This window comes from Notamacropus eugenii, chromosome 6, assembly GCF_028372415.1.
Source record: "Notamacropus eugenii isolate mMacEug1 chromosome 6, mMacEug1.pri_v2, whole genome shotgun sequence".
NCBI lineage: Eukaryota > Metazoa > Chordata > Mammalia > Diprotodontia > Macropodidae > Notamacropus > Notamacropus eugenii.
The window spans coordinates 380,720,804-380,741,818 of NC_092877.1; the positions used below are offsets into that span (position 1 = coordinate 380,720,804).

Here is a 21,015-nt window from a genome sequence, read left to right on the forward strand (position 1 = left end):
TCACTACTTGACCTGATTTGCCAAAATTCCTCATGAATACTCTTGACTTTGCTAAGTGGGAAGGCTTTATATTGAAAGAAGATCAGATTTGGTTCAGACTGCCATTTGTCCAACCTCAGGCAGCCAAGACATGCCTTTCATGTCCTCATGTTGTATGGGATAATCACTTATGGTTGTTTACATTTGAGAAAGTAATTGGGGTTCACAAGAGTAATGAAAGAATCCCAGAGGGATGCTCGCTTGAGAACAATATGGTATCAGGACCTTTCTAGTCCTTACTTGCAAAGCTTGGCTGTCCTACATGATTCAATCACATGGATTTGATTCTTATCAGAAATATGCAGGCAAAGCCAGTCAGAGAATAAACAGGTACCACTGCCTATGTTGTGAATTGCAAAGGGACATCTTTGAAATTTGCTCTCCTTAGACATGGAAGGTAGATCACAGAGGATATGACATGAAAAAATGTCAGTGGTTCTATAAGTCATGCCATTAAGGTACATTCTCAGCCCTCATGTGCCTGGAGAGAATGGCAAAAATTTTTTGTAACTCACTTGTATTAGTAGAACTTCTTGTCACTTTGCAAGGAATTTTCCTTTCTTTACTCATCTATAAATTGGATACGAGACCAATATGTTCACGATAAATTCTGGTAATATTCCCTCATATTCAATCTAATGATCAACTCATTGTTGCCTGAAAAAGGCTCAAGATTATTAGATTGTGAATTAAACATTTTGATAAGTTACCTAAGCACAAATGTTAAATCCTAGGTATGATTCCCCTGGCAAACTGTATGTGCCAAAGCTCTCCATCTTAACACTGGTGTAGATGACCAGCATGCAAACTGTTTGTTTTCAGTTGAAGTCAAACCCAGTTAGGAAATTCATCCATAGAAGATTCCAAAGCCCAATGTATGTTCTCCAGTAGCAGCCATGGGTAATTGTGAATCTGTTGGTCAACTCAGTTGATTAGAAACCTAGCATGACAAGAAAGAACCTCAGCGAATTCAGGACTTCTGTCTTTAGGCATGCAAATAGTTACTTAAGCTCACTGTTAATACTGGAACTCAAGTTTTTGGCTTCCTAGCCCACAAACTATTTCCACTATCTCATGATCTTGTTTACTAAGGATTTCTTTCATTTGCCCCATTCATGAAGCCTAGTAGTACTCGAGGATCTCTGTCATGTGGAAGGATTGGACTTGTCCTTTTTAGCCCAAGGGAGCAGAAATAGGGATGGTAGGCAGAAGATGCAAATCATGACCACCACCACCACCACCATCATCATCATCCTCTTCCTCCTCTTTATCATCACATATGAATAACCCTAACCATGAAAGTTACACCCAAAGTAATCCAGATTGTCTTCAGAGATGGTGGACTCCCTGATCACTGGAGCTATTCAAACTGTAGAAAATCATTTATGAGGCATGGCCTGGGGATGGGGTTCCTCTTTCTGATATAGGTTGGATCAGGCAGCCTCTGAGGTCTGACATTTGGGGAACTCCAATGTTGTTTCCATCTAAGATGTTCTCTGATTTCTGTGAAAAACAAAACAAAACATTACAGCCTCAAAAGCCAGCCCAGATCTGCTAACCAGTGAGAAGACGATTTCTTTTCATGTGAAACAAAGGAAGTTCTAGGCTGTGATTCAGTCTAGAGAGGCAAACTTAGTGGGAACTTCTTGGGCTTGCCCATGAATCTAAAGGCTGGGTGACATTTTTGTCCATGCCTTGTGAGCCTTCATAATAGCCTTCACCATACCATCCTGGTGCAGGCAAGCATTAACTTTCATTGATGAGAGAAAGGGCTTCCTTTCCTTCCCCCATCCATGAAGCCTCGGGGAGGTTGGCACTGTCTATGGTGATTGCTTCCTTCCATCAGCTACTGCCACACTCTCTAGTGATATACATCCTTGCTTTTGCAAAGGTTTGGGAGGCAATCAGATAAAACCTTTTGAAAAAAGAAATTAATATATTGCAAAGACCACAGATTTCAGTAGGAGATCAGAAGAGACAAAACTTTACTGCTTTAGGACCCGGGGTAACCAAACATTGAATTAGGGCTGCTGTTGTTCTCAGTCTCTTCTTTAAGATCAGGGTCCCAGGGAAAACTCACTTTATAAGGAATGGTATTTGTGCCTTAGAGCAAAGGTGGAGTGGTGGTGATAATTTTGACCTAGTGTTGATGATCCACCACACACACACACACACACACACACACACACACACACACACACACTCTCTCTCTCTCTCTCTCTCTCTCTCTCTCTCTCTCTCTCTCTCTCTCTCTCTCTCTCTCTCTCTCTCTCTCTCCCCTCCTCTCTCTCTCTCTCTCTCTCTCTCTCTCTCTCTCTTTTTGTGGTTTGTTTGCATATTTTCTATTCTTGAAAATAAAATTGCTTCAATTCCAGTGTAAACAAAGACTTGGCAAGTAGCAGGCTTTTGTAATCTCAGGTTAATTTAATGATATATGGATTTACCAGTTCCCTTCTTAAGTCTTATGCCAGGGGCCTAGGGAAAAACTGCACCAATACGTAATTTTATCCACAAAACATGTACACATACAGAACAGCACATGGACCCCCACACACTTCATAAAGACATCCTGAAATACCAAGAGCAGTTGAACAAAAGACTCTCTCAAAGACATTCTAAGAGAATCAAGTGTCCCTGCTGAAGGAGAGATGTCAGAGGGCACTGAGCCCAATGCCCTTTTGCACCTCTCTGATAGGTCCCCTAACTCCATCCTGACCCCAAATGCTGAATTACTTACTCCCAGAGGTGGAAAGGAACTCTGAGGCCAAATGATCCAGCCCAAATCCAGACCAAAATTCTCTCTATAGTATAATAATAATAATTAATAATAATACTAAAGGTATCATCCAATATTTATTTGAGGAACAACAAGGACAGGAAATCTCCTGTTCCAGAGGCAGCTTATTCTACTTTGGGGTACCTCTTACTGCTAGGAACATTTTCCTAACCATAGCCTCTTTCTATGGATGGGCATTCTCCCCTCTGCATCATAACAGAAAAGATCCATATAGATTGATGATCTTGAGATCCCTGAGTCTTGAATCTCATAAGTGAGAAACATAATTAAAGTGATTCCTTTGCAAACCAATATTCTTACAGTCTTGTTTCTTCATTTCCTTTGTATTGGGGGAAATAGCTGAAAATAAGCCTACTTCTGTGGCATCGAGTAGTGACCTCTGAATATGCAACTTCAATACATCAGGGACATATCCTTTCTTGTGTGAATCCTTCTTTCATCAGTGAAGATCTTAAACTCTCTATAAGTTAGTTGATCATCTCTGAGAGTTGGTGTGGTTTCTAACATTCTTCACTATATGGCCTGTGGTGATGCACTTCAGTAAACACATAGCTAGGTTTGTCTACAAGTGATAGAAACACATGGTCCTTCTATTGGTAAGGTGATTGGTTCCCTTAGCATGGAACTCCTTCCTTTAGCCAAGCCCGATTGTCTAACAAGCAGTACAAACTCCTCCGACTGAATCTATCTAGGTAGGTTCAGATGATTTTTCATATCCATACATAATAAACATTTTGCAATACCTTGGCATCCACCCTGCCCCTCCACATATCCTTATGAACAGAGCATCCCACCCCAACAGAAATCATATTCTACAAAGTTTTTTCTTTTTCAGGCTGAATATTTCTAATTATTTATACCTAATCTCAACCAATTCCTGTTTTGACATTTTAGCTTAGGAACAAAAATCTAATGCAGTTCATTTATTCTAGAAGAAAGAAAGACTTGCCAATTGGCTCAACCTTTCTTTTACACACTCTCCCCCCCCCCCCCAATAAATCTCCTTTTCTTGGCCACTATCCCCTTTATGTGTAGTTTCTTTTATTAAAATGTAATCTCCCTGAAGTCAGGAGATGTCTCACTATATCTAATCTCTCTGTCTAGCTCAATGTTTGGTACCTAGTATGAGTCTTAACAAACACTTTTAAAGTTCATTCACAGTCTTTCACCAGGTCCATGCTTGAACTCTTTCTGGTTTGGCAAGATCTGACAGTGCCCTTGTTTTCCTAATATTTTCTTAAAAGCTCAAGGTCCCCTGAACTCTATACTGAGGATTCAGAGGTAGATTTCTATGCCACAGGTTTGCTGAAGTGTGGAATTGTGTTTATTATTCTGTCTGAATATTTCAAAGCATTTTGTAGTTGATTCAAGAAAGCATTCCAATCTAACCTTCTGTTTACCTAGGCTTAACAATTTAAGAGTAAAGTAGAAAATTGGATATTTCGGTATCATTTTGAAACTTGCAAGGGATTTTAATGGAATTTCTCTCTTTATCATTTCCTGTTTTTTGTAATTGCCACAAAGAAATACTAGTAATTTTATTAGTTTATTTTGTATTTCTTTATTATTATTATTATGTGCCTTGTGGAAGCTATTAAAAGACAGGTAGTTTCTTTGCTGATTCTCTAGAGTTTTCTAAAGAAAGGCACATATCATTTGAAAATGGGGATAATTTTTTTTTTAAATCTACTTCACTTATGGCTGTCCTTTAATTCTTTCTCCTGTCTTATAAATATGGATCCTTATTCTAAAGTTCTATTTAAAAAAAAAAAAAAGGTTAAGGAGAGGGAGAAACCCTGCTTTACTCTGGTACTTATTGAGGAATATCTAAGAACTTTAAATACATTATCTCATTTAAACTTCACAACTCCTGGAGGAAGGTATGTAATATTGTATCTCCTTCTTATTAATGAAGACAATAAGGGAAGATTAAGTTGTTTGGTCTGGAAATAGTCATAAAACTTTAGTTAATACTGCTACTGCCTTTTCAAAAGGCTTCCCATATGGCTACTAAGCATGAGAGGTGAGATTAGAACCCCTGTTTTCTCAATGTTAAATCCAGAACTCAACTCACCATTCCGTTGTGTCTTTTTGGAGGATAAATACATTGTTGTCTACCCACCAGTCCCAGGAAGCTTGACTCCTCGGCTTAACGTTGAGCTGACAGTTCAACCTATTTCTACAGTTTTTTCTCATTTTAAAAGAGAAATATGGACTGAACATAACATCAATTTGAGCTTCAGGAAATGAAAAATTTAACATTTCCAGCTGGCAAAGATCGATACATTTCACATTAGACTCTTCAGGAGTGTTTCATGCATATGCTCCCTGACACTTGTTACAAAAAAAAAAATCTTCAGTTCTGGAGAGAGATTCTGCCTGAGGCATCCAATAATCTTAATTTCTTTATCAGCCAGACATCAGAGCAAATGTTTGTACTTTACCTGTGTGGTTTATTTTTATTCAGAGGATAGTTCAGGAGCTCTTGCTGTGAAATTAGGTTGTTAACTATGCCAGCCTCAAAGGGAGCACAGCCCCCCCCCAGATTGTATGTGTATCTCTAGTTAAGAAACAGCAAAATTTGGTAATGGGTACAAAGATGTTTTAGTTAGAAACTTTTTCTGTTTATGACCAAAGTTTAATATTTTCTTCCCAAACATTCTTATTGGACAATGGTAAAAATGCTTGTGATCTGGAGAAGGCACCTAAACCCCACTTATTCTGTGGCTCTCTCCTAATGCCCTTAACCTCCTCTCCCTGAAAGCTTCCATACCTTGAACATGGCTGCTCAGGTGTTTGCAGGGACGTCTAACTGTACATCCTGTCAGCTCTTGGAGCGATTGTTTTTCCTCATGTTCTCTTGAATTACATGTATCCTTATTTCTCACATCACCTTTTGCCATGAAATTAACTCTATCTTTGTGGAAATCAGTCTATCAACATGTATTTAAGTCACGGTTGTGCACTACGCATACCAAAAACGAACCAGATCCTGCCCTCATGGAGCTTATGTTTTATCAGAGGAAACAACACATAAATAATCTGATTGTGCAGACATATAGATAACTGACACTGTCAGGAAAGGCATCTTGTGGACAGCAATATCTGATATGACTTCAATCTAAATGAGAGATTTTAAGCAGTGTACACTACACATTGTTCTCTCTCAAAACCTTAGAAAGGGCATAGGATACTTCCTAGAATAGAGGATGTTAGAATTTGGAGTAAATTTAGAGATCATCTCTTCCAATCCCTTCATTTGTACAGACAGAAGAAAAATGAGGCCCAAAGAATCAGTGATTTACCCAAGGCTACACCATGAATAAGTGGCATCCTTGACTTTGACTCCAAGCTTTCTGGTGAGTGGTCAAGTGATCTTTTCAGACTAATCCAAAGGATGACATGGGATGAAGGATGGGCCATTGCTTCGTGGGTCTAGAAAAGCTGGCTTCAGGCCCTTTCACAGACACCATCTCTTTTCCCCTGAGCAAGTCTCTTAAGTTATCTGGGTCTTTGTTTCCTTACCGAAAATGTGCAAGAATGGGACTCAGTAGTCTCCAAGTACTTGTTCAATTCCAATGTAGCTTCCTATAATCTTTCTCCTGTACCTATGAATGTGTGATGGTGTTGATCACCTCCCTTGACTTCCCAGCTAGAAAAAGAGAAGAAGAGAGGAGCCTTAGTCCTTGCAGGAGGTAGAGGACAAAGTCACCAAGAATTTAGTAAACTCCTATTATGTGCCAATGTGTTAAGTCCTGGAGCTGAAAAGAAAGATAGAACAGCAACAACAACAACAGTTACTGCTCTAATGGAGCTTAAAACCTCGTGGGAGAGACAACCAGCCAACAGTTCTACCCAAACAAGAGATGGATAGATGATAGATAGATAGATGGTAGATAGATAGATAATAGATAGATAATGGATAGATGGATGAATTGATGGAGGAACAGATGGTTAGATGGTGAATAGATGAAAACAGAAAACAGACAGGTAGCTATAGATATATGTCATATATGAATAGAGATATATGCTAAACTAGAGATAATCTCAGAGGGAAGAGGCTACACTAAAGAGAGGTAGAAAAAGGATTTTTTAAATTATTGTTTTGCAAAAGACTCTAGTTTAGACTTGATGGAAACCAAGAGATAGAGATAAGGAGAAAAAGAGTTCCTGTATGTTCCTGTATGAGGGACAGTCAGTGAAGATGCCTGCAGTCAGGAGATGGTGTATCATGTTCAATGTACATCAAAGACTAAGAGAGAAGATGTGGAAGAGGAAAGAGGTGTGAGAAGACTAGAAATCTTGAAGGGACCACAGTATGAAGGGTTTTAGAGGCCAAGCAAAAGATGCTGTATTGAATCCTGGAGGTACGTGGAAGCCAGTGGAGTTCATTACATTGGGTGCTGGCATGATTAGCCCAGCACTTTATGAAGATCAGTTTGACAGTTGAGTGGAGAATGAATTAGCATGCTGAGAGAATTGAGTCTAGGACACTAGGCTATGGCAATCATTGGATTGTGAGATGATGAGCATCTGCACTATGGTGATATCAGTGCCAGAGGAGTGAAGGAAGCACAGAGAAGAGTGATTATGAAGGCAGAAATTATGACTGATTGTATATGAAGGAGGGGAAGAGTAAAGAATGGATGAGGACCCTAAGATTTTGACCTTTAATGAATGGAGGATGATGGTGTCCTCTCCAATACTGGAAGTTAGGAAGAGGGGAAGGTTGGGGGGAAAGATGACATATGTAGTTTTGGACATGTTGAGTTGAAGCTTTCCTTGGGATAGGCAATATGAGAAGACCACAAGGCACAGAAAGGAGAAATTGAACACAAAAGCCTTCCAAACTTGAACAGATTTTCCATGGTATCCTCTGTATTTCCATATATGTTTGTATATGTGTTTGTTTATATGTGTATGGATACACACCCACACAGCACACAAGGAAACCTTCCAAATTTCCAAGGTCCTCATCTTCCTGATGAATTGATCTGTTTGCTCTTGGAGTGTCTCCTTGTTTAGTTGGTTTTGTTTGTTTTTGTTTATTTGTTTTTCCCCATCAGCTCATAAGATCTCAGCTGAAAAATTCAGTGGGCATCTAGTCCAACCAATGTCCTTACTGGCAACTGGGTGGCTCAGTGAATAGAGTTTTGAATTTGGAGTTAAGAAGATCTGAGTTCAAATCCCTCCTCAGGCACTTAGTTGTATCACCAAAGAACAATCAATTAACCTCTGTCAGCCTCAGTTTTCTCCTCTTTAAGATAAAAATAATAGCATGTGCTTCATAAGTTTGTTTGAAGAGAAAATAAGATAATATACTTACAGTGTTATTGCAAAATTTAAAGTGCACTGAATGTTAGTTCTTATTGTTTTACAGAGGAGGAAACTGAGACCCAGAGCAGGCCCTTACCTCAGGTGACAAGAGCAGGAAGTGTGAGAGCCAGGAGGTAGATGTCAGTCCCGTAACTAAAGCCAGTATTCTCTCCATTGTGCAACCATTATCAGCAGGTCAGTTATTGAGGGTGAGCAATGAAAAGCTTCAGATCTGAAAGTCAGCATTGAAATCATTGGAAGAGAACATGAACATCCTTAAAAACAAGGCCAGAGAAGTTCCCAGTTTCATATATTATCCCCTTTAGTTTCTGCATGTTGAGCTGTTTGTATTCATTGCATTGTAAAAAATAAAGTATTTTGAGGGTGATGAGAATTATCTCTGATAAACAAAGTCCTGTTTAGGAAGTGGCGTCTTATCTGAGCCTTGAATGATAGATCCTATGACTTCTAAACACTAAAGATAAGTGGAAAGAGTATTCCTGGCAGGAGGCATGGCTTCTGAAAAGGTCAGGAGATGGGGTATGAATTGGTACTATCTGGGAGCAGTTATTAAGGCAGTTTGGCTGGAATCACTTCCAAAGATGGAAAAAAATAAATAAGCCTGGTAGTTTCCATGCTTGGGTTCCAATGAGTACTTTTGGAGGTAGTAACCAATATACCTAGGCATTTATTTCTGACTCTACTTTGTGCTGTGGCTTCAACACCAGTAGCTGTAGCTAAGTCATGGTGTGAGTCTCTGTCCTGCAGCACTTGGGGTCTGCTGTGTGCTTTGGATGAGGCTGTTGTACATGGAAAGGCAGCTACCCCATCTCTGCTCCCTCCTACTCCCACTTCTATATCTGTCCTCCTCCCACCCTGTCCTCCTCAGACCCTTTAAGCTCCAGAGAAATGGGTCTTGCTCCTCCTCATAGTCAGAGAGCCCAGTTACCAAAGTAGAGCAGCTTCAGAATCAAGAAGATTGTACTCTGAAGACCTTCTCACTATTTGACCCTGGACAGCTCCCTGAGGCTCTAAGTACTCAGCAAGGCAAGAACTAGCTGTATTGGCTGAAGGAGATCTTTAGATCCATAGGTCCAGTCACAGACCTGGCCTCTAGATAGCACTTTCAAGTTTGTCAAATATCTTATACACATCACTCCTTTTGACCTTTACAACAGCCCTACAAGGTTGGTGCACCTGGCATTATGATTCCTATTGCACAGAAAGAAAATTGAGGCTCAGAAAGAAATAACTTTTCTAGAATCTCACAACTAATGAGAGACAGAGGTGGGACTTAGACCAGGTCTTCCTGATGGCCTAATTTACTCTGCCATGTTGGGTCTTCATGATGTGAGGTTGGATTGGATGCAACCCCTATATATTCTATGACTCTTCCCTTAGTCTCCCATTCAGTAAACACCCTTTCATAGCACCACCTTCCAGAATACTCTCTGGAATGGTATGGAAAAAATAGTTGCTAAAGTCCATCAATGGAGCCCCAAAGCCATCTGGGGCTCTGGCTAACCCCGCTGTAATTTTTGTTCCTCTACAGAACACCCTAGAGCAATGTAACGTGTGCGCCAAGCCCATCATGGAGCGGATCCTGCGTGCCACAGGGAAGGCATACCATCCTCATTGCTTTACTTGTGTCATGTGTCGCCGAAGCTTGGATGGGATCCCATTCACTGTGGATGCCAGTGGCCACATCCACTGCATTGAGGATTTCCACAAGTAAGATTTCCTCTCCTGCTCTTTCCCCTATGGGCTTACCCTTCTTCCTCCCTTCCCTGTGGAATATACCTTCCTTCTACTCCTAGAGTAAAGAAAGGCTTCGCTGTATTGGCCCTCTGCTGGCAATTAGAGAACAGAGGGGGCCATTATGAAGTGGGTTATGGGAAAGAAAGTCAAAACCCAAATCTGAAAGCTATTTCTCCTTTTGTTATCCACCCAAGATATTCTAAGATACTCAGTGCACACATTGGTTCAGTAATTGAAGTGTCAATAAATTAATAATTATTTACTAAACACCTACTATGTGCCAAGTACTGTGCTGGGGGATGGGGACACACATACAAAAGCTGAAATCATCACTGTTGGCAGGAATGTTTCATTCTGATGGGAGAGGCAAGTATAGATACAAAACCAAGATATAGATAATCCAAGTATTAATTGAAATAATGAATAAGTGTGTGTATATACATACTCACATACATACAAATACACAAAGTTGTTAAAATAACTTACTGTGGGAAAGAGGGCACTTGCATACAATAACTGGACTCTATGAACACGCTTATTTGTAAATATATACCCAGAAAAAAGCAATTCCTTGATTTCCATTGTAAGCTTACTCCCTCCAGTGGTGCAGATGTCAGCCCCTCTGCATTGTAATCAGTAGTATCCAAGAGACTCAGAGAGATGCTCAGGTTCATACCGCTCCTGTCAGAGGTGGAATTTGAACTCATGTCTTCTTGACAATCTATTCACCACCAACATCCACCAAGAAGAGAGATACAGAGGCAGAGAGAGACAGAGAAAGAGAGCTAGAAAGACAGAGACAGAGACATCAGACACAGGGAGAGAGAGTGAAAGAGAGAGAGAGAGACAAAAACAGAGACAGAGAAAGACAGAGAGATGGAGAGACAGAAAGACAGAGACAGAGAGACAGACAGAAAGAGACAGAGACATCAGACATGGGGAGAGAGAGACAGAGAGATGGAGAGACAGAAATAGAGAGCTAGAGAGAACCAGGCAAAGAGACCCAGAGTCAGACACAGAGAGATCACCTTGAGACTAGCTTTCTGAACGAATGATATCAGAGCTTAACTGAGGCATACACAGTCTGTCCCTAGGTGGGATCACGAAACTTTTTGCCCTTGGGATGGCCTGCTAGAATTTCTGGTTTGCAGGCCCAGCCGCCAGGGACCTCAGTTCACCTCCTTTGTACCTATTCTAAAGCATAAAAGGAGAACTTTTGTGGGACCATAAATTCACCTCATTTTAAATTTTGATCTGAAAAACTAAAAATGCCAAATTCTAATGGGGAATATTCACAGTTTTGATCATGAGTTTTGATGGTAGCAGGATGCTTTGGGTTCTAGGGAAAGACTGGAAATACTGTTGATTTGAAGCTTGGAAGGACTTTTGAGATCATGAAGTGTGACCAGGAGGAATTATGCTTGGTATGGAGATGAAACAATTAAAAGGAACTTCATGGTTACCTTGAACCATTTATGATCACAGCATCATCGATGTAGCCCTGGAAGGAATGGATTATTCCTTCTAGTCTAGTTCATTTTACTGAAGCCTAGGGAGGATGAGGGACCTATCCAAGGTGACACAGAAGGATGTCAGAAGCAGGATTTGAAATGACTCATGGCCAGGACTGTGTTTTGTAAGATGGATTAGACTCAGTTTCTCAGCACAGGACAAAACTAGGAATAATTAATGATAATTGAAGAAAGATGGAGAGAGAAGGTGAGGAAGAGCATGGTAGGAGGAAGAGAGAAAACAAACTCATTAAGGAGCCACTGTGCTAAGTCCTGAGAATGTAAATAGCAAGGCAAACTGTCTGTGCCCTTCATAGAGAGCAGAACGCACCAAGGGAGGGGCTCAGAAAGGGGAGGGCAGAGTGATGGAACCCTGAGTGAAGTGGGACCTCGCTGGGGCCTCTCCCCAAAGAATATTACAAAGAGGCCAATCACCAATCAGGAAAGTGGGGATTTAGACTCCCAAATAGTGAAAGATTTAGCCCATAGTAGAGCAGAATGGCTCAGGAGTTAGTGAGTTCTCTCTAATGAGTGATTAAGCAAATGCTTGAATGGACAACCACCAGTCAGATATGTTGTAACAGGGATTCTTACTCAGGTATGACTTGCACTTGCTTCTCTTACGAAGTCTGAGATCCCTTCTCAGAAGACTTGCTTAGCATTCCATAAGTCCTCTTCCCCTTCAATTTATAGAAGAAGGATCTCAGGGCTCAGAAGTTAAGAGATGTCCCTGAGGTCATGAAGGATATGAAAGGCAGAGACATTCAAACCCAGCCTTCCCCTTTCAGAATCATCAGGTGTTTTGACTTGGTCTCCCAAGAAGGATTCCCAAAGAGCTGAGTATGCCAAAGGTGACCACTTTAGTGCTGCATAGTGCAGACCTGTAGTATCAGTGACACCTTCGACTGAGCATCTCCATTGGCAAACAAAGAATGTTACCCACTGGTCACCACATTTTCCAAACAGATCTCTGACCTGAGAACCCAGCAGAAGATGCAGTCCAAGGTGGCTAATCCCTAGAACTGAAGGTATTCTCAATCTAAATCAGAAAAGGAAGAGCTCCCTTTTAAAGCATAAATTATATTTTGAGTTATCGATATTTTTGACTTGTAATTGCACATTGGCAAAAAACACCAAAAAACCTTGAATCTATTTCAGAGAAGTTGAAATTCACCTCTGGAGTCTGTTCTTGTCTCTAACTGCACTCCTTTCCCAGATTTACCCTAATCCAAGAAAGACAGATAGATCTAATCAGAGCACAAATGTTTCTGTTGCTTGAATAGACATATATTACACCCCTCAATTAAAACAGGAAATCAATAGTGACAAATGTAGGTTGATGTCTGACACATTTATCTTTCATTTCTAAGGGCGGGGAAACATAATTAGAGACTTGTGACTAGTGACATAAGTGTGTAAGTCTGAGAGTGCCAAGATTGACTTGAGCAACCAACAGTGCATCCAAGGCCCCAAACTGTGCCCCCCCAACCTGACCACCATCGGTTTGGTGTCCTATTGAAGCATGACTCCATCCTGGGTTTCATGGTCCTGTTGCTTGGTTGTCTGGCCAAGGGGTTGGGGCAGCTTGTGTTAGGATTGCTTCCCTTTTAACTTCCAAAAGCCAGAGCATTCTGTATGGGAACCCTGCCAAGTGCTCTCACTCAAAAACAGCAAAACCTGCCCTCCCCTCCAGCCCCAAGAGTAAAATGAGAATCACAGAATGTCAAAGTGAGGAAGGGCCTTAGGAGTCCTCTTGTCTAATGCCTCCTTCCAGATGAGAAGGGTGGGACCTCCCACTAAAATCTAAGGTTCTGAGGGCAGAGCTGATTTCATTTTTCTCTGCAGCTATCCCCAGCCCTTTGAACAGCTTCAGGTATAGGGAAGAACTTCAACAAAGGATTGTGGGATTAGCCATGCTTTAGCAAACTGGAAACACCATCTCCTAGGGCACCTGTTCCCTCCAGGTTGGCTCCATGGTACTGGGGAGAAAATATACCTGAACCTCTCTGCTCCCTTTCGGAAGAGCTGCTTATGTCCTGCTGAGATGCATATGAGAAGGGACTCGCCTAGTCCTCTTCCCCTGCCTCCTCCTCTCTGTCCTCTTTGTTACCCCTCTGGACACTCTGGCCAAACTTGGCTTGTTTTCTGCATTGTGTCAGTCAGTCAGCCAACAGACCTTGACTAGGTGCTTGGGATGTGCCAGGAACTGTACTAAGGGCTGTGAACACAAAGGAGAACAAAACACAGTCCCTCTCCTGCCCTCAAGAAGCCCACAATTCAATGAGGCTGACATTGTACACTCAACTACGTAGAAGGAAGGTATCAACAGACTACATAGGAAATAAGCCAGCAGGGACAAGGTGCTAGCTCTAGCAGGGTTTGGGGAAGGCTTCCTGTAGAAAGGAAGATTTCAGCTGGGACTCAAAAGACACCAAGGAGGTGGAGAGGTGCAGATGGGGAGGGAGAACATTCCAGGTCTGGGGAAGAGCCAGAGAAAATGCCCTGAGCTGAGAGATGGACAAGTAACCCTGAATCCCAGAGCATTTGGGGGACCAGAAGGAATAAAGTGAGAAAAGAGTGGGGGAAAGACATTGTGAAGGACTTTGAATGTTAAACACAAGGTTTACTATTTGAGTGTGAAGGTGATAGGGAGTTAGTGAAGTTTATTGAGCAGGACAAGATCAGAACTGTGCTTTAGGAAAATCCCTTTGGTGGCTGAATGGAGGATGGCTTGGAGTGGGGAGAAGCATATGTCAGGGGGACAAGTCAGTGGCTATTGCCATAGTCCAAGTCTGAGGTGAGGAGAACCTACATCAGGGTGGCAAAATTCTCAGAGGAAAGAAGGGAGAGTATTTGAGAGATTTTACCAAGGTCAGATGGACAGGCTTTCGCCTGTTGGTTATGGGCTCTGAGTGTGATTAAGGTGATGCCTGGGTTGTGAACCTTGGGGAATGGAAGGATGTGTCCTCAGTAGTGATAGGGAAGTTTGAAAGTGGGGAATGCTTGAGGGCAAGGACAGGAAAGATAAACATTTATCTAGTGCTTCCTGTGTGCCAGGTACTATGCTAAGCACTTTACAAATATCTCATTTGATCCTTATAACAACCCTGAGAGTTGGCATGGTTATTACGCCCATTTTACAGGTGAGGAAACTAGGGCAAGCAGAGGTTAAATGACTTGCCCAGGGTCCTACAGTCAGTGAGTGTCTGAGGTTGGATTTCAACTCTGGCCTTCCTGACTCCAGGCCCAGCCCTGTGTCGACTGTATCACCTAACTACCTCTGTTTGAAGAGAAGCTCATTGTGTTTTGGGGAAAGATACTGAGTTCAGTGTTTCAAGTTCATGAACATTTTCTAATCTTATCTTTAAATGGGTCTGACAGGGGGCCTTCCCTTGGGGGACCTTTCTGTCTTCATTGTACATTTTCCATCTGGATTCTTGTCTTGAATTCTTTTTCCAGTGATTTTCCTTAGCTGGATTTAACCTTACAAACTCTGGCTATCCATTATTTCTCCTTTTGTGACTTCAAAGATTTCACACACACACACACACACACACACACACACACACACACACACACACACACACACACACACCCCTTTCCTCCCTCAACATTGTCTGTTCAATTATAATGTCCAAGGCAAACACTTCAACCTCGATAGATGTCTCAGATGTCTTCCTGCAATGGAAAGTAGTTCTGAAATTAATTAGAGGACCAAGGTGGAGCCATGAACTGTCTTTGTGTGACCTAGCCCTAGTGACTTTTGGGGGCCTTGACTTCCCCGTTTTCAAAATGAGGCAATTTGACTAACTGGCCTCACAAGTTCTCTCTGAGCCCTAGAATTCTCGTATTCTATGTGCAGGACCTTGGACAAGGCAATGGTGTGCTCTGAAGCTCTGTTTCTTCCTCTATACAATGAAGGAATTATACTAGATAACTTTCAGGCTTCATTCAAATTATAAATCTATGATTCTAAAGCCTGTTTTTTCAAAATGACGTTTTAGCCATGAATTATAACCACAGAGTTTCTCTGAGAATAGTTACCTCTAACGTATTAAAATAACAAGAAGTAAATTTTGAGATGGGTAGATTTATTTTGCAAGTATTAATGGAAGAATATGATTGAGTCATATTAAGCTCCTACTATGTGCTGAGGACTGAAGACATAAAGACAAAAAAGGTGTATCTATCTTCAAGGAAATTACATTTCCTGAGGGAGGGAGGGAGAATCATCTTGGTCACATGTATGGTACAAGAAAAAATGGAGGATGGCTAGAGCAAAGAAGGTTTCCCTTAAATGAGGTCATATTTCTAAATCACCCATCATAGTGCCTGGTACATGATAGGTGTTTAGTGAATGATACAGCCTGTAAACTGAACTATAAAGGATTACAGGATACAGAAGGATTCCTTACCACTTGTCTAGCATATTAGAATGGGGATTCTTTCCAAGTTTGAGTTGTACTAGACAACCCCTGAGTTTGAATTCTTGGAGACCACAGAAAGCAGGCAGTGAATTTTGGACTTGTGGATCACCTTGTGACAAACAAAGTAGACAGGAGATTGAATGCTGAGTTCTGGGCACAGCAAGTAGGCATGTGACTGGCACACATAGGGCGTGAAGGGGAGTAATGCAAAATATGTTTGGAAACAGAAAGTTGGAACAGGATTTTCGAGGGCTTTAAATGCCAGACTGATGAGTAGGCACTTTTCTCTAGAGATAATCCAAAGACAGTGAAGATGTTTGAGTAGGAAAGTACTATGGTCACACCCGATTTGTCAGAAGATTTCTATGCCTTTTACATTGAGGATGAATTGGAGACAGGAAAGATACGATGAAGGGAGACCAACTAGCAACTTGTTTCAAGAGTCCACAGAAGAAGTAATGAATGTCTGAATTAGGGTATTGGCCACAGGAGTCTGTAGGAGACAAATGGAAGACATAGGGTCATAAGTGTAGGGCAAATGATTTTTTCCTCAAGGACATATGTAAACTTCCTGCATTCATCCGGCATGTTTTCAGTTCTCACAACTCCTGAATTGGTACCCCAAGCTTTGATGGCTTCTTTTTAAGGAGTCGATTGATCACTCCCGATGCCACTATTCATGGTACACTTCAGCACTACAGATGCCTTGCATGCACTGCCAGCCACATTCGTGTATGTATATGTTTATAGACTGTATGTGAAAGTGCTTAAATGGAAGATGCCAGTGTGGCTCTCTGTCTCACTCCATACATCTTTTCAATCCTGCTGATCCTGGGATATTACACTGGAAAACTGGGGAGCTGAGTTTAAGTTTTCCTGGCACTTCCTTGATTTCTTTAGTCCTCTCCCATGTCTGAAAGAAGCCAAGAATCATTCCTACCTGATTCAAGTCTCACCTGCCATACAGGAGTTGACTAATTTCTGAAACAAGACTTTTCTTCTTTGTCCTTATTTTTTTTAATAAAGTAAACTTCCTCATTAAGGTTTCCAAGCTGGTGAAAAATAACCCATCAGCTCAGGAATGGGAGAAAAAGTACAAGCATATTACACCCCCTTGACTGTACTTATGTTCCATAATAAATACCAACAGCTTTTCCTCTTCAATTTTGCAAGAGAAAATTATCAGTTTGGAAACAAGATCAACATATCTAGGATCTAGAGGAGTCTGGAGTATGGTCATGAGGCATAGATATGCTTGTTCATGGTTTCCTGTGTTACATTAGACCAATTACTCAAGTCTCTGTGCATCTATTGCTGGAAATTGAGAAATATGGGGCAATAGCCATTGTGACTGAGTGGGATGGTGGCAGGAGGCAGACTGGTACTCTCCATGCGTGATCTTGAGTAAGACCTAATGACATAAAGAACCAAGGAGCAGGTCATGGAGGAACCCTAGTGGGTGGTGGCAAGGATGAATATTTTCTCATCCTCGGGAAATGTTCCAGTACCTAGTGACATATCCTAACTAAGTAATTCAATTCAACAGTTATTTTTTCAACAACTATTAAAGTGCCAAGCAGTGCAGATACAGAGACAAAGATGAAATGGCCTCTGACCTCAAGGAGATTGTATTCTGCTTCATAAGAAATAGCATATATACCAGTAAGCCAAATTACATACAAATTACAAATTACATACATACAAATTACATACAGATAAATTTCAAGGAGCCCAGGGAGGTTGGAGGAGAGCACTGAGGACCAAAGAAAGCAAGAAGAGCCTCATGTCCTTCCTGAGTTCTACTGGTACTTAAGATGACTCTTGATAGGAGTGTTTGAATCAAAGGTAGAAGTGAAGAAGAAAAATATTCCTGGCATGGGGGAATGGCTTATGCAAAGGCTTAGAGGTAAAAAATGGAGTGTTGTTTTTTGGAAACAAAAATGTTCATTTGCTTGGCCCAAAGAATGCATGAGGAAGGAAAGGAGAGATATTGGATCCAGATTTTAAATATCTCTAAACATCAAAGATACATTTTAGAAAAAAAAATAAATGCTAGAGGCAAAATGGAACCACTGATACTTTGAGCATAGGTGTGGCATGATCAGATGGGTGCTTCAGGAATACCAACTTGTCAGGTAAAGAGAAGACTGTCTTGAAGCAGGGAAACTAACCAGAAGGTTCTTCTAAGAATCCAGGAGAGAAATTCTGAACTAGGTGGTGGCTATGAGGGTGAGAAAAGGGCATGGAAGGGAGATGCATTGTGGAAATAGAATCAACTAGACTTACGAACTGTTGGCTAATGGTTACCATTTGGGTAGTGTCTTAAGGATTGAAGAGGGCTTTACATACATGCTCATTGAAGCTCACAACATGGGAAGGGGTCTTTGAGCTTTAACCTCATAGATGATCAAAACTATTAGGTTGGCTAATCAACATCAATCCCAATTGATAGTCACATTCTCGTGGCTGCTCTCCCTTGAGTAGGAAAAGGAGATCACCGATCTTTGATGAATAACATAGGGACTTCTTGCCACTCCCTGGTTGATCAGATAGTCACCAAGTTTTGCTATTGGAAGAGACCCTATTGGCGTTAAGATTAGGACTTTAGTCCAAGGCACTATTTCCAAAAGGTTTTTGTTAGAATGTAAGAATGTAACCTGAAGCAGATGCACTTGAGGATGGGACAGATATCATTTTTCATCTTTACTTAGCACAGGGTACTAAACATAGTGGTTTGGTTTCTCAGTTGGATCAGACCCTTTGTGACTCCATGGACCATACCATCCAGGGTTTGTTGTTTGGTTTGGTTTGGTTAAGATATTGGAGTGGTTTTCCATTTCCTTCTCTTCTTGCACATTGCGGCATCTAATAAATCATTGTTATCTTGAATTGGACATTTGTGAGACCAGGGTCTTCTATACTGGAAGACAATCAAATCTGAATGGTCTTATCAACCATAATGAGGCTTCAGATTTGAGTAAAATCCTTTTCATCCATTCACACATCTCTTTGCTTCTTTCCTGGAGCTCCCTCTGCAGACTTTCTAACAAGATCCACTTTCTTATTTTTTTCCAGGAAATTTGCCCCTCGATGCTCCGTGTGCAAGGAGCCAATCATGCCTGCCCCAGGCCAGGAGGAGACTGTCCGTATCGTTGCCTTGGATCGGGATTTCCATGTTCAGTGCTACCGATGTGAGGTTTGTAGTCTAGCCAGGCCACAAGAGCCTAAATACCACCAGTATAAGAACTTCAAAGTTAAAATATTTGTCCGTATGAGCTTTTAACTCTGTCTCCAGTGGTCTGCCCTCAGCAAGTCTAGTTTTCACAGACAAGACTTTGGAGATGGGGCTGGGGATGAGGAGGGACTAGCAGTGTCAAGTTGCAGAGATGTATTGGTTAGGTGGAGGAGTCAGCTTGGTGGAAGAGTGGGTTAAGTATTGGAATTGGAGTCAGGAAGGCATGAATTGAAATCTCTCTTCAGAAACTTACTCAGTGTGAGAACCTAAAAAACGATTTCGTTGTCTCTCAGCTTCAGTTTTCTTATCTTCTGTAAAATGAGGATAATAATCTACTTCACATGATTGTTGTGAGGATCAAGTGAGATAGCATATTTAAAGTTCTTTGCAAACCTAAAATGCCACATCTATGCATGCCAACTCTGGTCATGTTAAACCTTAATCAGAGATGGCAGCAGAAAGTCGTGGAATTTTGAAAGTGGAGTGACTCATAAGTTTGTGTTTAATGATTCGAAAATCATAGAATGACTGAAACTCAGAACAGATTCATGAGACCTCAGAGGTCACCCAATCTAACCTATACTTGTTAAAAAAATAATAAGAATGTAGTAATAACAATAACATTTCTATGGACTGAGAGATGTTAAGGGACTCCTCTGCAACACCTCCAACAATTATTTTTCTAAATTCTATTGAAATATTTCCAGTGACAGAACTCACTACCTTCCAATGTGTCCCATACATTTGGGGACAGCCTTAATGGGAAGTGATACAACTTAGAACTTTGATGCACAAGAGAGGCATCAAAGACCACGCTTGAGGAGTTTCTTCTGTATTTTCTTAAAGCAAGAAGACTTCCCTTGCTTTAAATACACGTCTCCCTTTCTATAACTCCCTCCTAATGGCACCTGGCAGAACCAATCAAATCCTGCATTCATCCTCAGGACAGAACTTTGTGTGGGAATAGCTTGCAGGTTTTGGTGGATACCATGTTCAGTATGTGGTAATGGTGGAACCACTGCCAAAAGAGTTAATACTATCTTGGGCCACGTTGAGAAACAAAGAAATAAGAAGGGAATTGTACTACCATACCTTGGCCTCATTACCCCTTAGCTGAAATATTATGTTCAGTTCTGGGCACCACAATTTGAGGAAGGTATGGACAAGTTGGAGACTATCCAGGGGATGGCAACTAAGATGGTGGTGGGTCTTCAAACTGTAACATATGAAGTTTAGCTGGAAAGACTCAGAATGTTTAGCCTAGGGAAGGGTTGGGGTTTGTGGGTAGAGAAAAGATAGGACAACTCTGCAGGTATTTGAAGAATTGTCACATGGAAAAGGGCTGAACCAGCACCAATGGATCAGTGCTGCAAACAGATTTAGGGTTCTTGTCTAGGAAAAAAGACCTGAACAAATCAAGTGGTCCAGTATTTCAATGCACGGCTTCCACAATTTTTGTGTGTTTCTCCATACCATAAGCAATAACTCAACCCTTGTAAGGGGCTGTAAGTAGGAATGGCACCTGCCTCATCTCATTCAGGCCTCCCAACAACCCTCCAGGTGAAGTGACAGGCAGGTGTAATTGTTATTCCCTTTACAGAAGAAGATATTGAGACCAGAGAGGGAACATGGTTTTCACCATGACATGTGATGAAGCTGAGGCAGACCGTAGTTCTCCCAAATCCTCATATGTGACTGGTTTGTGTGACCCTAGTGCAGACCTGAGGGACCCTATCTCTTCACTGGGAGGGATCACAAACCCCATTGCCTCTCTAAGTCTCAGTTGCTTTCTGTGTAAAATGAGGAGTTGGGACTGGATGACCTCTGAGGTCACTGCCAGATAGAAATCTGTTCTCTCAGGTCTTTCTTCTTAGTCTCTATCCCCCACATTTACTCCAGATCTCTCCGTATTTGAAACTGGATTAAATGTGG

At 41.3% G+C, this 21,015-nt stretch overlaps 1 protein-coding gene across 4 annotated transcripts in view; it reads left to right on the forward strand.

Moving 5' to 3' along the window:
• The window catches only part of LPP (LIM domain containing preferred translocation partner in lipoma), a 666,236-nt gene that overhangs the window by 642,155 nt on the left and 3,066 nt on the right, over positions 1 to 21,015 (forward strand). For all 4 annotated transcript variants that reach the window (XM_072618829.1, XM_072618831.1, XM_072618830.1 and 1 more), the window contains 2 exons: positions 9,705 to 9,883; positions 18,924 to 19,044. In XM_072618829.1, the coding sequence (XP_072474930.1) occupies positions 9,705 to 9,883; positions 18,924 to 19,044 (300 nt within the window). The remainder of the gene's footprint in view (positions 1 to 9,704; positions 9,884 to 18,923; positions 19,045 to 21,015) is intronic.